Source organism: Hypomesus transpacificus, chromosome 10 (assembly GCF_021917145.1).
Source record: "Hypomesus transpacificus isolate Combined female chromosome 10, fHypTra1, whole genome shotgun sequence".
Taxonomy (NCBI): Eukaryota; Metazoa; Chordata; class Actinopteri; order Osmeriformes; family Osmeridae; genus Hypomesus; species Hypomesus transpacificus.
In genome coordinates this window covers 2,841,210-2,860,802 of record NC_061069.1, presented here as the reverse complement: position 1 = coordinate 2,860,802, position 19,593 = coordinate 2,841,210, and the positions used below count along the sequence as shown (strand labels likewise).

The 19,593-nt window shown below is 43.1% G+C and overlaps 3 protein-coding genes across 3 annotated transcripts; 1 reads left to right on the top strand and 2 right to left on the bottom strand.

Moving 5' to 3' along the window:
* Positions 1-28: 28 nt before the first annotated feature.
* Positions 29-3,830, bottom strand: LOC124472262 (zinc finger protein Gfi-1-like). The gene is made up of 7 exons (XM_047027016.1): positions 3,670-3,830; positions 2,257-3,128; positions 1,935-2,126; positions 1,371-1,732; positions 1,144-1,281; positions 876-1,041; positions 29-714 (listed from the first exon to the last, which is right to left on the bottom strand). The coding sequence occupies exons 2-7, from the start codon at positions 2,366-2,368 to the stop codon at positions 536-538; spliced, it is 1,149 nt and encodes a 382-aa protein (XP_046882972.1). The 5' UTR covers positions 2,369-3,128; positions 3,670-3,830; the 3' UTR covers positions 29-535.
* Positions 3,831-7,584: 3,754 nt separating this feature from the next.
* On the top strand, positions 7,585-11,394 carry rpl5a (ribosomal protein L5a). Its single transcript, XM_047026926.1, has 8 exons — positions 7,585-7,689; positions 8,245-8,314; positions 8,467-8,582; positions 8,726-8,860; positions 9,294-9,496; positions 9,705-9,882; positions 10,181-10,269; positions 10,678-11,394. The coding sequence occupies exons 1-8, from the start codon at positions 7,687-7,689 to the stop codon at positions 10,778-10,780; spliced, it is 897 nt and encodes a 298-aa protein (XP_046882882.1). The 5' UTR covers positions 7,585-7,686; the 3' UTR covers positions 10,781-11,394.
* A 568-nt stretch (positions 11,395-11,962) lies between these two features.
* On the bottom strand, positions 11,963-18,746 carry dipk1aa (divergent protein kinase domain 1Aa). The gene is made up of 5 exons (XM_047026925.1): positions 18,235-18,746; positions 13,813-13,947; positions 13,284-13,391; positions 12,992-13,168; positions 11,963-12,870 (listed from the first exon to the last, which is right to left on the bottom strand). Exons 1-5 carry the CDS (start codon positions 18,286-18,288, stop codon positions 12,058-12,060), a joined length of 1,287 nt encoding a protein of 428 aa, XP_046882881.1. The 5' UTR covers positions 18,289-18,746; the 3' UTR covers positions 11,963-12,057.
* Between the last annotated feature and the right edge of the window lie 847 nt (positions 18,747-19,593).

The following is a 19,593-nucleotide window of genomic DNA, read 5'->3' as shown; positions in this document are numbered from 1 at the left end:
TGTATATGTAGATTTGACCACGGTTGTGAAGCAATCGATATGGCTTATTTATTGTTAAGACATTTTCTGTTATTTTCTGGTTAATGATGATAAAAACCGGGACTATTGCAACATTTGTAATATAAGAAAAGGGTATGCGTAAGAAATGTTATGTAGGAGTTAATTAATTATTACCGTTCCCCAAACATAAAACACAATTATTTGACATTCAAATTTCAAAACTTTAAATATTTTGGGGGCAAAGCCAGATGGTCACTTGACAGTTCGCCTACTACCATAACCTCAACGATATCAAAAATATATTACAAAAACTTTGGGAAATAAACATATATACGGCTTGAGAAAACCTATACATTTTTAAACGAAATCAACGAATCCAATTGCATACAATATCAAAGAAAAACTGCATTTAGAGGTTAAAATAAAATGACTAACAGTATAGGCCTACATATAAGCTCATATTTGGAGCGGTTGTTCATATGAATCAGTTATCAACAGAGTTTAAGATATAAATATATATAGAGATATTTGTCAGCTATTTCAGTCCATGTTGTGTTTCCTTGTGTCTTCTTAGGTCCACTTTGCGTTGAAATCCTTTACCACATAGGTCACATCCAAAGGGTTTGAACCCCGTGTGCTTGCGGCTGTGCGTGATGAGGTTGGAGCTTTGACTGAAGGCCTTTCCACACACCTGGCACTTGTGCGGCTTTTCGCCTACATGAATATGGAAACAAAGTATGCATTATAAAAGATTCGACTTTAAATTCGGATCTTGTTCTGCGTAGAGCACTCGTTATTGAACTTTTGGCAACCTTTTTGAACAAGTTAACGGCATGATGTTGAGTCTAAAAACTACAATGAACTTGGTGCATTACCTGTATGGATGAATGTATGTTTTTTCATGTCTGATTTTTGATGAAATCTTTTCCCACAATACTGGCAGGGGTAAGGCCGTGTGTCTGAGTGGATAAGCAGGTGTGTTGACAATGTAGACGATCTCTTGAAGCTTTTACCACAGATCTTGCAATTGAAACATCTCTCCTGTTAATACAAATCGTTATACAAAATTAGTACACTTCACTTTGCTTATTTTCATTTTCGTTTACCAATAATGATATACTCCTATGCTCTATATTGGGATACCTGTGAGTGTACGGCTCTGTGTTGCTCTAGGCTCACCGCGTGCCCAAAAGTTTTTCCACAAATCTCGCATGCAAAGGGTCGTGTGCCGCTATGAGATCGACGCACGTGGACCTCTAAACCGTGCGGAGTGGAGAATACCTGACGGTAAATTTTAAACAGTTCTGCGTCATCAAAAGTGTATAGTTAGTCATCAACTTAATGTAATACCAAATAAGTAATGGACCTACCTTGCAACACTTCATGCACTTGTATGATCTGCTTGATTCCATACTGGAACTATTGAGATCCGACTCAGACTTGACCTCTGCGACCGTGGTCCTCTGCTTGAGATCTGAATATAACTCGGCAGTGTCCCGCATGTGGATAGGGAGTCCTGTAGAGGAATAGTCTCGGTAAAATCCTGTCGTGTGGCCACGCTGGGAGTAAATGGAGGGGTCGATTCTGTCGTCTGGCCCAAAGATGCCCATGGGAACAGGTTCCATGTTATTTGGCAGATGTTGATATGTTCGTTGAATAAGGTGCCTGAGCTCGGAGCCTGAACAGGTCCATGCGTAAGGGCGATAGGGGACAGTGAAATGATGAGCATCGTCTGTTGACGGAGTGAAACATTTCTCCGAATCTGTAGATCATTTTGAATATGAAACAAATTAGCCTACAATGAAATCTACAATACATATGACATGTCGAAATGTTGAAAAAGAAGAAGAAAAAGTAGGGATAGCTGGCGCGTAAAAGCCTAGTTGTGGTGAATAAAACAAAAAATAACACAGCTTTGAGGATATTCAACTGACCAGGCGATGAAGGGGAACACGGGGAACACCAGTAGTAATCTGCTGTGCGGTCGCACACGCTGCCCTCACAGTTCAACGGGGAGGTGCAGGAAAGGTCAGCTGTGCGCACCAGCCTGGACTCGGGGGACAGCCTGTCATGGTTGTGGGTATCCGGCTCTAAGTTCTCTACGAACTCAACCTGAGCTTGGGTCTCTATATTGTTCATAGAATATGTTATTATTTGACATGAAAATATTGTCTATGATTTTGTTTCCATCTGGACAGTAGCCTATTTACAGATCATAAATAATATGCAGGAGCAACAGGCTATACATTTACATACCTGCGCATACATGAGCTAAAATAGTATCCAATTTGATATATTCGTCGTCCAGGTATCTGGGTTGATGGTAACTATGTGCCCGTTTGCTCTTCACCAAAAATGACCTTGGCATGGTTACTCTCGCTGGTTGTTGTCAAGGTCTGAGGTCAGTTGTGTAAAATCCTCCCTGTCCACACCGCCCTGCCTTTATCTCTGAAAAGATTTGAACACCATTGGTTGATAGGTGATCCAGGGATTTTTGGCAGGCGATTTAGCATGCGCAAAGCCAAATTGTCGTTCACCAGGTGTCATTGGGAAGGTGGCCGAATTGTCTATAGTCTAATAGTGAAGTGACATGATGACTGGTGAGCACGTCCGTGACTGGTTAGGCTCCTAACGTGCTGATAAAGAAATGCATTGAAAAACGGGTTGATTAGAGTAGGTGTTGCCTATAACTGGTTAGTCCTATTGATCGTTTATTGGACGTTTTTACAGGCCTATGCAACTGTCTCTCACAGTCCTCTTTAATGAGCCGTATCAGTGTAAGTGATACTGGTTATCCGTCTAGCTTGTCGGTGATATCCTTTACGCACCAACACATGCATGCGGCGTTGACTGCCCAGTCCGTGCAGCAGCCTGTGAATGGGGACCTGGGGTATCTCTTACAGTGGGGATTCGCGGATGCACACCTGTATCGATTGACTTTGCTAACTTTTCTTTTCCACAACAGATTCGGGTCCTCACTCCATTGCCATTTCTTTAAAAACCGTAAATGTATTTTCTTAAAATCAGAAAGCTTCAAAGGAAAATCATTGCTTTTCGCATCCAAGGTTGAGTGAAAGCCAAGAGATATCGATTTATTTTCCATGTGAGAAAAGTTGTTTTGTGTGCACCTGCAAGTTGAGATAGCAAATACAAAGTTTAAGCACATGTTCTGAACCAAAGTGGTTGCTTTCAAAACACAATATGGATTTGTTAACCCAATAATAATTGAAACATAGGCTACATAGCAACATTATTGATGTGTAAGATCTAACAATTTTGGCACAACATCGACACAATCTGATCTTAGCTTTGATTCATTAAAGGATCTTGTTTCACACTCAATTAACACTTTTGACATTGATAATGTTTACTTCTAAATAAAAACTTTAAATAACCTTTCCAACAGCTCTGGATTCCGAATTCTGAAAGAGACATTACGGATCCCAACAACCTAAGCGGAAAGACAGGTAAGTCCATTCTGGTGCTGAAACATATGGACTACACACTCCTGACTACAATTATGAACTTGTGAACATATTTTTTGTAGATGATATTGACAGTACTTAGATATATTACCCAAAGTATTAGTTGATTCTACACATGGACTAAACTGGTGAGATTACATAAAGTGCAGTACAGCAATAATTCTCAGAGAGAAAGTCAACTGACCTTACAAAGCAAGTGATGCAAATGCAGTGACACTTAACCAGTGCTGTAGGAAGAACATTTTATCCAGTGAAATTGGTAGCAGTAGCCTAATGCTTGTAGTGATTGCCAACTAAACAAAACTGCAGTGATGTTTAATCGGAAAGAGAGAGAGAGAGTTGAGAGAGGCCTAAGGTAAAGAGTAAACGTGCAAAACGCACTTTGTTCTGTTTTGTCTGAGTCAGAACAGGAAACCAACCTCAGACGCTGTCAGAACGGGTCACAATTCTCTAATCTCACAGCCTCTACACCACTTTCCCCACACCTTTCTCAGCGCCTTGATGGTGACACTAGAGTCTCTCACAGCCTTATGTGATTGAAATAGATGCAAAGCGGTGCAGTGATACGAGTTTGACATTGTCTTTTTTTGTAGAGCATTTTCAATCCTCTCGAAAATACAGAGTTGAGCAACGGAAATAAACATAGACCATGTCGCTGTGAAGCCTTTCCATTTTTAGCTGTCCATACTGCTAGAAATATAGGTAGCAGGTGACTATCATCTACATATGTTGACTTCCTTTGTTGCAAAAGACTATTAACAAATGTGGGTCTGAGGATAGTAAGGCTCTTACCATGGAGTCTGGTTATGTTTAGTCCTCAGATCTGATCCCAATCTTAATGGAATGTGAGAACGGACACCCTATTTGTATGAACACAGTCAAACGTACTAAACATGACCTGATCAACTTCCATACAGGATGGGTCTGGAGCAGCCTCAGTTGCTTCTGTGTTGAAACATCTCTTCGAAAACCACTTAACACTATCTTATCCCCCTCACTGTTTCCTCTTACCCAACCACACATAAATGACATGCTGTTGGCACCTTACAACACCACAAACACACACACTCTTTTTACCTCACTCTCTCTCTCTCTCTCTCTTCCTCTCTCTCTCTCTCTCTCTCTCTCTCTCTCTCTCTCTCTCTCTCTCACTCACTCTCTCTCTCTCTCTCTCTCTCTCTCTCTCTCTCTCTCTCTCTCTCTCTCTCTCACTCACTCTCTCTCTCTCTCTCTCTCTCTCTCTCTCTCTCTCTCCCTCCCTCTCTCTCTCTCTCTCGCTCTCTCTCTCTCTCTCCCCTCTCTCTCTCTCTCTCTCTCTCTCTCTCTTTCTCTCTCTCTCACACACACGCACACACACAAATCTGATCAAACCCTCAGCTAACCAACTGCTCACTCCAGATAGGGTAAAGAGTCAGAACACAATGCATGATTTATGAAGCAGTCCACACCACAAGACAGCTCCTCTCCCTGAGGGTTATAACATCTTGTTTTTTCTCCTGTTATGAGTTCAACCAGTGTCATTCCAACCAGTAAATCAGAAATTATGAGGAAAAAAGAATTAGGGTCCACACTTCATCTATCTCATATAGTTGTGTTATTTCGCAGGTCAAACTGTTTATTGAAACAGTGAACATATTTACAGAATATCTATCTACCTTTTTTCTTTTTTGTCTGCATCTCGTTGCTTTAAATGTAAAAAATAATTGACTGAACCTTTTCCTTTCGCAAGATCTGAATAATAAATTGACTAAATAAAATGTTATTTTGTTTCACATTTCCACTGACATGTTGGATGGCATAAACAGATTACAAATCACCACCTTCTAGACTTGAGACCCTCATCAATCATTGTGATCAGCACGTCCCCTTATTGGTCAACCAGCCAACTTCTGGCTGTAAATTTTCCAAGTGACCAATTACTAGGACTCTCATGGAGCAAGACTGCTGGAAACCTTCTCAGAGCTTCCTGGTTATTGTACCCCTCTATAGAGCATTGTTTCGACTGTGTATTGGAAGGTTAGGGTTCAACCACGGGCCCCACACTTTTTTTGGGTTTCCTGGATCTTGTGCGGTCACAGTGAGCTTGAATTCCCATGAATCAAGTCCAAAAGTACTCATGAGCTTCAGCCTAATGCTGGTACATAGATTATATGATTGTTTTGCCTATAATTTTCAACTGCAGTTTATAAGCCGTACACATGCACCTGATTATAGAGCATCCACATCTGTAGTGTTTTGGTGACTTTCCCATGAGAACATGATTGCCTGTCCTTGCAAGGTGCTAAACAGTGGTTGAAGTGTGAAGGAACCGCATGAGGAAAACACTTTGCATACACTGCATATCTCCACACCATTTCTGGCATGGCAAATTCAGTAATCGACTAAAGTTAGTCATTTGCAGTTGTCAAATTGCCGACCTTTAACATTTTTGAAAACGTGAAACATTTCCAATTGTATGCTGAGCGTGAAATTGTGACACTAATAGCAGCAAAAGAAGAAACATCAGCACTGACAGAAAGGTATTATTGCACACATTGAAAATATGGCAAATCTTGTTCCTTCAGTGTTCAATCCACTGGCTTTCTCTGTCATGTGATGATAATAAAAATGCTGTCAAACTCTGACTGGATTGATCTCCTATTTCAGAAAGATTAAGTCACTGCTTTAAGAATCTCAAATAAACTGTAACAGTCTTGAATATGACCATGACCTATGGAGTAAGACTGACCGAAGAGTGACTGCTGCAGAAAAAACGGAACAGTTTAATCACAGCTGAGTGCTCATGGGGAGGGGCACCACTCACCAGCAAACTTGGGTTTAGACAAGGTGTGCCTGCTCTAGCTTTTGTAAGGAGGTGCACTAGCGATGCAACTGAACAAACGCCGTCTCTGTGGAAACGGTCACATTTTACTGCTGTGAAATGATGTTCAATGTAATTAATCCCTTAACGTTTCTCCTTAGCTAAGGAAAGCGTTAAGGGGTTCTGTGCAACACCCTTAAGTAAATCCCTTAGCTAAGGAGAATTTTTCCCTAAGTGTCATAATTAAGGAAAAAACTTAAGGTGTTTTGTGCAACCGGCCCCTGGACATCATTTTGCAAGACGGTGGATAGGAATTGTCTCTTTTAGATATGCGACAGTTTGATGGCCTGTTGAAATGTAAACACTGGAAAAGGATGTTCGATTGCTCATTTCACAAAAACGTGCTGTGTTAGGGTTGGGTAGGGAGAGAAAGGGGTTGCATCAGGAGCTGTCACAGTTGCTCCTTCATTGTTAATGAAACATCCTTTTGAAAACGAACCACTTCACAGTTTCTTATCTACTTGATGGGATCCTCTTGACCAAACAGTGGTATTCTGTTAGCACATACACATGCAGTACACACACACACACACACACACACACACACACACACACACACACACACACACACACACACACACACACACACACAGACAACAACTCACACTTAGGTGTGGTGAATTGGACAGAATCACATTGAGACCCTGATTCATACTAATGGGTGGGGGACCCGTAAGAATCGCCCACTCAAGGGCGGGAACTTTAACCATGTCCCTGTGATGGTGTCACCTTATGGATCAACAAATCCTTGAGTCATTATTTCACAATGCAGTACAAATCATTTTACTCGAGAAGATGGGGAAATAACTATTTAGTTATTTACATTTACATTTAGTCATTTAGCAGACGCTCTTATCCAGAGCGACTTACAGTATGTACAGGGACATTCTCCCTGAGGCAAGTAGGGTGAAGTGCCTTGGTGAAGTGCCTTGGTGAAGTGCTTTGGTGAAGTGCCTTGGTGAAGTGCCTTGGTGAAGTGCTTTGGTGAAGTGCCTTGCCCAAGGACACAACGTCATTTTGTACTGCCGGGGATTGAACCGGCAACAGCCCTAATCAAACATCAATTTCCACCAAAAAACAAAAAAGAATACTAGCCAAAGTTGAACCCTGACCGTGAGGGGAATGATCTGGCAGAGTATATTGGAAAATGCTTAAACTATGAGGATGGTGCTGTCCTCTGCTGGTGTTAGAGGGGCTGATTTTTTAAACAAAGACACCCTCCCATACGGTAGGGGGCGAAAGTATTTGCAGTTTGTATTGAAAATTAGGTTTGTTGAGTCAGCAATTCTTCCGGCATACGTGAAAATACCAAACGGCTAAGAGTATTGAAAATCTTCGAAAATGGTCAGTTTATCATTATAATTTAATGTGGACGTGATACATGCAATATTAGTCGATCTGAATATGACCATGTTGTGTGGGATTATGTTTGTTTGGTAGCCTGATGATGATAGATTGCAAATAAGGATTCACTGGTCTAAGCGAAGGAAGGGTTCCAGCGTGGCACACAATGGCCTCTGACAGATATGAAAGTTGTTGGATAGTTAGAAATCAAATTCCAATCCGTCCAAATTTATTGTCAGAGAGCTAGTTTATATCTGGTTGTGTATTTTGTTGACGTGAAATGTACACGTTCAGGCAAAACTGTCGGGCGTTCTAGCTCGTTGGCCAGCTTTAACGGTAAAGTAATGATAGATAGCCTATAATCTACTCCCAATTCTTTCTTGAAATTGTAGCCTAAACATATGGCTTTCTATTTAAGGTCATAGTAAAAGCAAGTACCGTGTTGACATTAGGAGCTAGTCATTTAGCAAGCTGGGTCTTTGAACACCAGGTAAACTGTTATCATCATAGGCCACATACATTCAGAAAACCAGTAAATATATTTTCTTTTCACAGGGCTTCGTCAAGGTAGTCAAGAACAAGGCCTACTTTAAGAGGTACCAAGTTAAATTCAGGAGAAGGAGAGGTAAGACATTGTGCTCATGCTTCATCCAAAGTTATCCAGTTATTTCATAGACAGTACTGAGTTTCACACAGGAGTAATGATGCTTTACTTTAACAAGATGGACACATAGACAAATATGTTGACCAATACATAATATTGATTGTTTTTGACAGAGGGAAAGACTGACTACTTTGCTCGGAAGCGCCTGGTCATTCAAGATAAGAATAAATACAACACGCCGAAGTACCGCATTATTGTGAGGTTCTCCAATAGAGACATCTGCTGTCAGGTGAGCTATTAACACACTCAGACAAATGATCAGTGTAAAACAGGTCTGGATTTATGATCAACAAATGTAGACCTGAATGGAACAGTCAACTGGAGCAGACATGTCTTCTCTCCAACCCCTCATCACTTTTATTTCCGTTTCAGATTGCCTATGCAAAGATCGAAGGTGACCATATTGTGTGTGCGGCCTACTCACACGAGCTGCCAAAGTATGGCATTACTGTGGGACTTACCAACTATGCAGCAGCCTACTGCACAGGCCTACTACTGGCTCGCAGGGTGAGACTGGTGACCTAGACACGCACCCGTGCCTTCATACCATTCACAGGCCTATTCTTGCACATTTGCAAAGACATTCATTCACTGTGTGTGTGTGTGTACTGGGATCGGTAGCCAGTCGAGTCTAGCTTGTCAGCAATTTAGTTGCGGACCTCCTGATGCATGGCCTGTGCTCTTGTTACACTGACTAAGACAAACATTGCCAACATGGTTCATTGACCTATGTGTGGAAAGCTGAAGGTAAACAAAGTGGAAAAATAGATAATGATATATATTTTGCGCGCAAGTCAGATCAGGTGACTCAGACTGCACACAGTTAAAATGTTAACTGGGTTCCAAATAAATGATCCTACAAAATATTGAACCAATGCTGCTTGTCTTGCACAATGTTCAATTGCATGGTTTATCCTAACCTCTCCTCTCTGCCCATCAGTTGCTGAACAAGTTTGGGCTGGACCAGGTGTACGAGGGCCAGGTGGAGGTGACGGGAGACGAGTTCAACGTGGAGAGTGTAGACGGGAAGCCCGGAGCCTTCACCTGCTACCTGGACGCAGGCCTCGCCAGAACCTCCACAGGAAACAAAGTGTTTGGAGCTCTCAAGGGTGCGGTCGACGGCGGACTGGCCATTCCTCACAGGTCAGACAGAAGCCACAGCTCTTTGACTGTTAGGAATCCCAGATAAAGAACGATTTGCTTCAAATCATTGTGGTGCCTCGCGTAACGAAAGAAGGCAAGCATAAGGATTTGGTCGGTTCAATACTAAAACTAGTTTCAGACATCTTGTTTATGCACACTGTGTACAACATCAGACTTACTTTGATCTCCTTTCTTTTTTTGCTTGCAGCCTAAAGCGCTTCCCGGGTTATGATGCAGAGAGCAAGGAGTTCAATGCAGAGTTGCACCGTAAACACATCATGGGCATGAACGTGTCGGACTACATGAGTTACTTGATGGAGGAGGACGAGGAGGCCTACAAGAAACAGTTTTCACGCTTCATAAAGAATGGAGTCACGCCAGACACGGTAAGACTGCATGACACATGTCCCACCTGGCTAACATCTGGGTAGATGTAACCCTAAATGTTAGTGTCCGAACCTTAAGGTGTTTGGGAGACTTCTGAATCCATTGCTTCTTGATGATGTTACTAAAGATGCTGAGCAAACTGGAGTTGGTCCTTCATTTGCTTTGGCTGATGCTATTGTTCTTTCAAGACGGGGCTGAGGGAAGCGAGGGGAAGCCCTCAGGAAGTGATGTAGTACACTTGACTGTGATGTCAGCATACCTGCCTTACCATGACTAATCTATTGTTCTTTACCTCAGGTTGAGGAAATGTACAAGAAAGCACACGCCGCTATCAGAGAGAACCCCGTCCACGACAAGAAACCCCAAAAAGAAGTCAAAAAGAAGAGGTAAGGTTTTTTTGTTGTTGCTTTGGTAACGTGACTCTGGAGATGTGCATCTCATAGGATCTCCATTTGCAGGATTAGTTTCAGAGCAGCCTGTTCGGTGCTGTCCTGTCGTTCCCCCTGCACACAGAAACCTGTTTCCTTCCATCCCTGTCTATCTGCATGCCACAGCAGGCAGGGATGCTTGGTGACAGACAGAATTATGAAAATGTCCAGAAAGACAACTTAAAACTAAACGTATTAACGTCAGTGTTTTGTGTTCAGTGTCTCTGAGGGCAAGCCCTCTACTTTGAAAGAGGCAAAGTTCAGGCAAATGTTAAGATTGTCATAGCACCGAACGGAATGAAGAACGGGTCATAATCACGACTTCTGTTTAGGATGTTAATTCCGTCTTTGTTGTTGCCCTGGCAGGTGGAACCGTGCCAAGCTCTCCCTGGCACAGAGGAAGGACCGTGTTGCCCAGAAGAAAGCCAGCTATTTACGAGCGCAAGAACAAGAGGCTGCGGACGGCTAGCGGTGTTTCTCCCAGCACCAGTCCCCCTCCACAGACACTGCTACACATCGGTCAAATACATTTATTGCAATGCCTTAAACTGTATGCGTCTTAATTATAAGTACTGATTTGGCAAACGAGTGTTCCACAACTTGTGTGAAAGAGATCTGAATGGGATTCAGTGAACTGTTGCACTGAAGGTGCTTCCAGGATGGAGGACAGTGTGGAACAAAAAAAGGTCCATCTCAAATGGTTTATTCTAGGTTCTGAAATTTCTACAGCTTTATTAGTCAGCTGAGTGAAGTGAGAGTAACAGACAAGAAATAGGACTCATAATGAACAAAAAACATGGAAATGGTCTATGGTCTGCTGCAAAGTCTCTTCAGGACTCAAGGTCAGAGGGCCCATTTTGATAGTGAAAACAAAAAATGGTAAGCAATATATATATTAAGATGCAAGGCCTGATCTATTAGGATACATGCATGGCAATCGTAAAATGTTCAGTTTCTCATTATCAAAGGTTCACAGAACAGGCAAGCTCTGGGTGATCACTGGTGAGTGGTAGGTGTTTTTTATTGTGCAAATCATGCTGGTTCAAACTTCAAGATAAACAATGTGTCAAGACTGCAATTCAAGCCTCAGCAGCAGACTTTACATTCAGTTCCTTCAGAGTTCACAATTCCTACTCCAGATGGAGCGCTCGAAAGGACGTAACGGTAAGAATGTAAAATAAAAACTGCGAGCAGTACCTTCAAAAGTGATCAACATTAATACAAAAGTTTTCGATAAGGTCTACATTTCAGCATGATCTCTTATGGCACCATTCAGTATGAGTTTAATGCTACAAAGTATTAGTGGAAAATTTCAATTGTCCCTTGTGGAAAATGTGCATGGGAACCAAATGAATGCAGCACAGTGTGTTACTAAGGGAAAGGGGAAGGGAAATGTCCAGCGGTAAAAAAACCAATCAAAAAGTAATACTGAGATCAGAATACTGGGACATCATTCGTTATTTGCCAATATGAAACGTGAAGTCCTGTAATGTGCAATTAAGATGTTCATACAACTACACAGGACTGAGGAGTCAATCCAAGGCATGAAATATACATATCCTTCCAGCATCATGAAAATGAATCGCATAACAATATATTACACTTTCTTGTCAAACTATGGAGAAAATGTACACAATGAGTTTCTATGAAAAGTCCCCTAGTGGTTAGTTTATATGAATCACTTGGTCAAAGTGAGGTTAGTGTCTACTGTGTCCTATGCCACAGGGTCAGCCCCAGCTCCCTCCATCATGAGTCCTTGGTGTGGGAGATCTGTTTCCACAGCAAGGCCTTAAGGTTGTTGAGTATGAGCGAGTGCTCCATGTTCATCTGGCTGGCCGAGCCTTGGAGCGCCATGCACACGTACAGCTGCCTCTCCAGCTCCTCCCGCAGGACGGAGGGCGCCCCCCGCAGGAGGTAGTCCGTCAGAGCCCTGCACGCCTTGGCCAGGTTGGGCTGCAGGGGCTCCTCCCTGCACCGCCGCTCCGCCGTGTCGCACGACGTCCGGCAGTCCGCCCCAAACAGGCAGTCGGAGTCGGCCTCGCAGCGCAGGGCTCGCATCGACCTCCTGAACACGTCCTCGGGCACGACGGCCCTCGGGTCGGTCAGGCGGAGCTCGTAGTGGTCGGTGTAGCCAAAGTGGGCGGCGCTGAGGTCGCACATGAGGAAGCTGCCGTAGGTGCCGTGGAAGACGTCCTCCACCAGCTCCAGCAGGCCCATGGAGATCTTGGCCTTGCGGGGCCAGGAGGGCGTGCCCCACTGGTCCATGCTGCGGCGGGCCCCGGCCGGCACCCAGGCCTCCAGGGGCCAGGGCAGGGCCAGGCCGTACAGGGGGCCGTAGGGGACCCGCTCGGTCATGTACAGGTCCCCGCAGAAGCCCAGCAGCCGCGGGGTGTGGCCTCGCTCCTGCAGCAGCAGGCCCAGCAGCACCTCGTCCATCTGGAGGAGAGCCCACGCCGAGCGGGCCTCCGGCAGAGACACGCGGCCGTCCTTGTTGCCGTCAGCCACCGAGAGGATGTGGCTCACTAGACTGGCCAGGTTGGCCTGTTCACCCAGTTTGGACTGCAGGTGCAAGGAGTAAAGGAAGAGGCTAGCGGGGAAAGATGCCTAAGATGATAGTATACGAATGATTTGAATCAGAGGTGTTAAGTAACATGCGTCGGGTTATAAAGAGCTCCCGCACCTTTAAGTGGTTGAAGACCATTTCTCGGAACTTCTCCACAGATGTGCCTCGAGTGGGCGTGTCAAAGACCGGCGCCTCCCTCCTGGGCTCTAGCTCCTCCCCTAGCTCGTAGGGCACCACTTCCCCCAGCTGGCAGCGAATCACCCCGTCCAGCTCCCCCCAGCCCCCTGTGTACACCTGCCCACCGGCAGCGAGCACAAACACCTCATAAACACACCTCGTGAGATGACATTGACATGTCGAGGGAACATTGAGGGCCTCGTCTCGGAGGCAGGGCGGCGCGGTGCGTTACCTGGTTGTTTGGGGTGGTGGAGAGACACCTGCCGAGGTACAGGGTGTCTTTGTCACACAGGCTGCTGCAGGCAGAGCCATCGATGATACCCTTCTTGTATTTGTCACACTGAGGTAAAGGTGCAGGTGGATTAGTGGAGGCCTCTCTCCCTACTGTGTAGTGTGGTTTTCTTCCACATAACACGTGTCTATATGACAGACAATTGCTGGGCCGAATCTTTCACATTACATTATAATATGGACACCAGGTGGCGACGCTGAGTCCTAACTGGTTGCCACAGCAGGTCAAACTGCATATCTTCAATCTTTGACAAGTATTACAGTTGAGTATGCTTGAAAACATATAACTTATATAATTGTCTGTGTTTGGCTCACCCGCATTCCATTTTCACATTCTAGACTCTAATCTAATCACATAGTGTTGAGAGCAACAAGAATGCATCCATTATAGGAATCATTCTTGAACTTCTGCCTCTACTGAGCAATGACAAAGGAGGTTCTCCTGGAGACAAAGACACATGCATACTCACAATAGCATTCTTGCACTCATGTCCTCTACACAGCTCTTTATATGTGGAGTACTGGACATAAATCACCCAGCTCCCCACGAACACTGTCAGCCAGGTGAGGAACAGGTACTTCACTCTCACAAAGGAGATGCGAGCCTGCAAGGGTCAAACAGAGCAAAGCGTTTTTCAGTCAAACAGTCCGGCTCTTGCTCATCCCTTTAAATGAACACATTTCTCATGAGTTTCAGCTGTCTACTGAAGGCATTTCTGTGTAATTAATGGACTTCGAACAGGACACTGTATTTGACATCACTGCACAAACAGCCCAAACCTGAACCCTGTTGTCATGGTGACAAGGTCAATAACGGTTGTAATAATGATCCCTTCCAAATACACCCTTCTCCATGTGACCCATCTGACAGCAGCTCCCTACCACCATGACTGAGTGATCATGTATTGATCATTCCCTCAAGTTTTCAATAGCCTTTTGAGCCATAAAACAGTGTTAAAGGCAACATGTCAGGTAATGCAATTGAAAACTGGGAGCCATGCTTGAAATCAATTACATTTCAACCCATGCCTCTTCTTTAAGACTACCGAGAACGAGTACTTAGTTCTGAGAATGAGGTCTCACGTGACCACAGCAGACTACATGGAGACCTTGTGGGTCTGAAATCTAACCTACTCATAAAGGCAAAGGACAGGCACAACATTGATACTTCTGACTATGTGACTATGTGGCTTCAAAAGGTCTTCGCTACGTCTAATCTAGACATCAGATCTAGGTTAGGAATCTAAATCCGTTGTTGTGGTGTGAAGAGTACAAGCCTTGTGGTATAAGTTCATTGACAAGTCTCAACCCGGCCTAGCATGTTTCACGTACTGTGAGGGATCAGAGCAGATAGATATCTACCCTCGCTAGCTGAAGGTGTAACACAGTGCTAGGTCTGTCCCCCAGCGAGTATGCTGATGTCTACTGTAAATAGAAACATAGCTGTTATGACTGTTTGTGTGAGAGAGTACTTTGTGTTTGAATAGTGGTGTTACTCTTGTGAGCAATCTGACACAGGTACAGGTGACTGCACAATATTTATATTGCAGTCCTACTGTTTAATGGGACTGTGTAATAATGACTCATGTCTGTATATGCCCTATTTGTATGGAAGTTGTGTCATGCTACTAAAACAAACTAGCTTCCTTGGCTATCTGACGTAGGCCCTACAGTAAGTTTATAGGTCAACATCATCTAGCCTTTACTGCTGACAGGCAGCTTTATGTATTGACGTCTTCAGAGAAGAGTTCAGAGTTTCATCATATACTGCAACTCAATCTGAAACATATTTGCCTTCTACTCTCTCTATGCATATCTTACCGTCTGCTAGTCTCTCTCTCTCTCACACACACACACACACACACTCACACACTTACACGCACACACATGCACACACACTTCACCTACTCTGTACTGAAATATGAATGTGAAGATCTGAGCTCAGCTTTGTCTTCCCCCCCAACATAACTGGACTCCAGAAAGCAACTCGGTGTGTTTACTTGAGGAAATGGAGGCGTTAGGAAGTCAAACAAAGTGTTCAAAAACCTTTAATGTTTCTCAGCAGTCAGGTCAGGAAGATCTAGGGGGGTCAAAACCTTCACGCACAAATCAAAAATAACTAGTTTATGTTATGAATGCCAGACATAACATGCCAAACATGTTGTGTGAAATACCTCAACATAACGGCAACCCACTCTCTATATACAGTGCCCTCCAAAAGTATTGGAACAGTGAGGCGAATTCCTTTATTTTTGCTGTAGACTGAAAACATTTGGGCTTGACATCAAATAATGAACGTGAGACCAGAGATCAACGTTTCAGCTTTTATTTCCAGGTATTTACATCAGGATCTGATGCACAACTAAGAAAATATCACATTTTGTTTGAATCCACCCATTTGTCATGTGAGCAAAAGTATTGGAACAGATATACTTAAAACATATTTAAGTGAATAAGACTTAATATTTAGTTGCAAATCCTTTGCTTTCAATAACTGCAGCAAGTCTGTGACCCATTGACGTCACCAAACTTTTGCATTCTTCCTTTTTGATGCTTTCCCAGGCTTTCACTGCAGCCTCTTTCAGTTGTTGTTTGTTTTGTGGGGTTCCTCCCTTCAGTCTCCTCTTAAGCAGGTAAAATGCATGCTCTATAGGGTTTAAGTCTGGAGATTGACTTGGCCAGTCTAATACCTTCCATTTCTTGCCCCTGATGAACTCCTTTGTTGTTTTGGCAGTGTGTTTTGGGTCGTTATCTTGCTGCATGATGAAGGCTCTGCCAATCAGTTTGGTTGCATCTTTCCTTAAATTGGCAGACAAAATGTTTCTGTAGACTTCCGAGTTCATTTTGCTGCTGCCATCATGTGTTACATCCTCAATGAAGATTAATGAGCCCGTCCTAGAAGAAGCCATGCAAGCCCAAGCCATGACATTACCTCCACCGTGTTTCACAGATGAGCTTGTGTGTTTGGGATCATGAGCAGTTCCTTTCTTTCTCCAAACTTTAGCCTTTCCATCACTTTGGTAAAAGTTAATCTTTGTCTCATCAGTCCATAAAACTTTGTCCCAGAATTTTTGAGGTTCATCTCTGTACTTTTTGGCAAATTCCAGCCTGGCCTTCCTATTCTTCTTGCTAATGAGTGGTTTGCATCTTCTGGTGTAGCCCTTGTACTTTTGTTCATGAAGTCTTCTGCGAACAGTAGATAGTGATACCTTCACTCCTGCCATCTGGAGGTTGTTGCTGATCTCACTAACAGTTGTTTTAGGGTCTTTCTTTACAGCTCTCACAATGTTTCTGTCATCAACTGCTGATGTTTTCCTTGGTCTACCTGTTCGACGTCTGTTACTTAGTACACCAGTAGTTTTCTTCTTCTTCAGGACATTCCAAATGGTTGTACTGGCTATGGCCAATGTTTCTGCAATGGCTCTGATTGATTTTCCATCTTCTCTAAGACTCACAATTGCTTGTTTTTCACCCAAAGACAGCGCTCTGGTTTTCATGTTGTTTACACCTCTGAATACAGTCTGCATAGACAAAACCTATCTTACCCAATCTGAACCTGAGTGTAGACATTCAGTGGTATTTATTGATTGAATAATGTATGTAATAGGACACACCTGGGCAACAAAACACACCTGTCAGTCACATGTTCCAATACTTTTGCTCACGTGACAAATGGGTGGGTTCGAACAAAAAGGTGATATTTTCTAATTTGTGCATCAGATCCTGATGTAAATACCTGGAAATGAAAGCTGAAACGTTGATCTCTGGTTTCACATTCATCGTTTGATGTCAAGCCCAAATGTTTTCAGTCTACAGCAAAAATAAAGGAATTGGCCTCACTGTTCCAATACTTTTGGAGGGCACTGTATGTGTACTTTTTAATTAATAAACCTCAATGGGCAACAGAATAGGCAGCTCATAGTTTCAGTTTCAGCATGTGATTTTAGGGGCCAGATAAGGTGTTGCCACGTGAGTAGAGGAATGAAGCAGTTTTACAACTCACCAGCTTTCTGCTGGAACACTAAAAATACATTCATAGTTTTTCAGCCATTTCGCATGTCTGGTGTGACATCATTCAATTCAGGCTGTTTGAATTCATGACAGCCCTCTAAATTACCTCAGAGACTGCTGACCATCATTCATTATTTTCCATGTTTCTCTCAATAAGCTTTCAAAAAGCAGACATGTAGGAGATTAGCCAAGTATAAGAGTCTCCTATTTTACTTTTATTATACATCTGCTACAGAACACTGACAAAAGTAGGCCAGACAGTTGGAGGGCAAAGTGCAGTCCTGCAGAGATGGATGAGGACTGATTAATCAGTAGCCAATTGCAGTAAACACTGTCAATACACATTTGAACTCAAATAGTCTCACAGTAGTCTTGCAGGAATCCCAAAACGGACTAGACTGGTCAGCCTGACCCACACTAGTAGGCTATATTCTCAAATCCTCACGTTTCTGATCACTGAATGAATCCATATTAACCCATTTTACCCACTCAGTTTAAACTAAAAAAGGGGGCGCAGTAGGCAATAAAACTAACCCTAACCCATAGGATTATCTTGTCTTTGCAAGAAAATGCGAACAAAAACATTCGCCCCTATGTTATAGGCTATGCTACTCGTTTTTTGACAGGCAGCTGTGTGAGGAATAATACAGGATCTCTGATTCACTACCGGACTAAACTGTAAAACCGCGCATCAACAACGCAGTCTTGTCTACCGGCCGAATAGGCTAATTATTATCCAACGCTGACACTGCTGTCAGTGGTCGCACGATGATAGTACTGTAGTCCGACTTGGAGCCCCATTCTAAACTGCAGACTGTTCTTTATTTACCTCTAGCTGAAGATGTAAAATGTGTCAAATCTATACGAATCTGATATATTACCTGTAAATAGAAGGACTTCTTCATCCAGGCCCGTGAAAACAGAACCCTCGCCATTACAAAAATAGATCATTTCAATACGTTGACCTGCAAAATCTTCCAAAAGAGGCTACGTAAGTGCCAACCGTGCTTTAGGTTCACTCGTTGGTTAAATAACAAGATATTTCCTAACGTGATGTTTCTCATAATCCAGGCCTCATGTTTCTACGATGATCCTCTCTGAGCTGCATAGCCTACAATTCTGTCTGTACGGAGCTACTTCGTTTACTGGTAGGCTACTGACTGCTGCAACTGCTGGTCACCATAGACTGCTGGTCTCCAGCGTAAACTCTCGAAAAAATGGCACCGACTCGACATTAAAGAATATGCCTATTTACTTTTCAGCTATCAAGTGAAATACGGTATGTAAACAATATAATTATCATAATATATCAACGTAAACAGCCATCAAGTACATTTGTCACGTTGAGTCTGTGGTCAAGAAACAGGGTCCTATGACACCTACTAGTGGGCAAACTGCGCAGTCACGTAGGCCGGATAAAGATTTTTTTGCTGGATATTACAGTTTTTTGTTTTTTTCAAATGCTAACTCAAAACTTAACACACAAATCCAACAACTGCTCAACACAAAATGCAAAATGCCTTGCTTCTCTTGCAAAATGAAGCACTGCATTCAAAATATCACAAACACGTCTCAAAAGCACACATTTGTCTCATGTTGCAAACACTTTTGCCATTAGGCTATATTAAATTTTTGGATATATCCTAGCCTATAGGCCTACATCATATACACACAGTTATTCAAAACCTAAAGCTCTTCTTTCATGAGCTCCTTTGTACATTTCTGTACAAGATTGAAAGTAAATGGCAGCCCAGATAGCAGCTGATTCCGCGCCGGATCTGGCTGAGTTCCGGCAGATCCGCGTAACAGTCGCATCCGTTTTGCGGATCCGTTCCAGATCTGATACAAATGCTACATTCTAAGTATCATTTTACGGAACTGGCCCGTTTTTGGAACGGATTCGGACATTTCTCTATCATTAATTTTACACTCAAATTTGCTCAGTCTATTTTCGTCATTGACGACGTCTTAATCGAGTTTCAAACACCTTTCACACATTCCCAGACATGAAAAGTATTGGACATCGAGTGTTTAAAAGACAGCTTGCATATTTAATAGTCTACGTTAATAACATTGTCATTTAGCCGACTCTTATCCAGTAATAACCTGTGTCATCGGAACATTTTCCTTAACCCTCATTGTGTGCTACACTTTGTATTGTAAGACAATGTCAATGGTCACACTCATAGGCCTACCTGCATTCATTGCCTTCACCCTGATATACACAAGGCCAATTATAC

Coding starts and splice junctions, on each gene's coding strand:
- LOC124472262 (XM_047027016.1), bottom strand. CDS start 2,368: ATGCCAAGGTCATTTTTGGTGAAGAGCAAACGGGCACATAGTTACCAT. Junction 1,042..1,143: donor ACAGAGCCGTACACTCACAG/GTATCCCAATAT, acceptor TTGTATTAACAG/GAGAGATGTTTCAATTGCAA. Junction 715..875: donor ACATACATTCATCCATACAG/GTAATGCACCAA, acceptor ATATTCATGTAG/GCGAAAAGCCGCACAAGTGC.
- rpl5a (XM_047026926.1), top strand. Junction 8,315..8,466: donor TAAATTCAGGAGAAGGAGAG/GTAAGACATTGT, acceptor TGTTTTTGACAG/AGGGAAAGACTGACTACTTT. Junction 9,497..9,704: donor GGACTGGCCATTCCTCACAG/GTCAGACAGAAG, acceptor TTTTGCTTGCAG/CCTAAAGCGCTTCCCGGGTT.
- dipk1aa (XM_047026925.1), bottom strand. CDS start 18,288: ATGGCGAGGGTTCTGTTTTCACGGGCCTGGATGAAGAAGTCCTTCTAT. Junction 13,392..13,812: donor ATGAGTGCAAGAATGCTATT/GTGAGTATGCAT, acceptor CCTTTACCTCAG/TGTGACAAATACAAGAAGGG. Junction 13,169..13,283: donor CCACCACCCCAAACAACCAG/GTAACGCACCGC, acceptor GCCGGTGGGCAG/GTGTACACAGGGGGCTGGGG.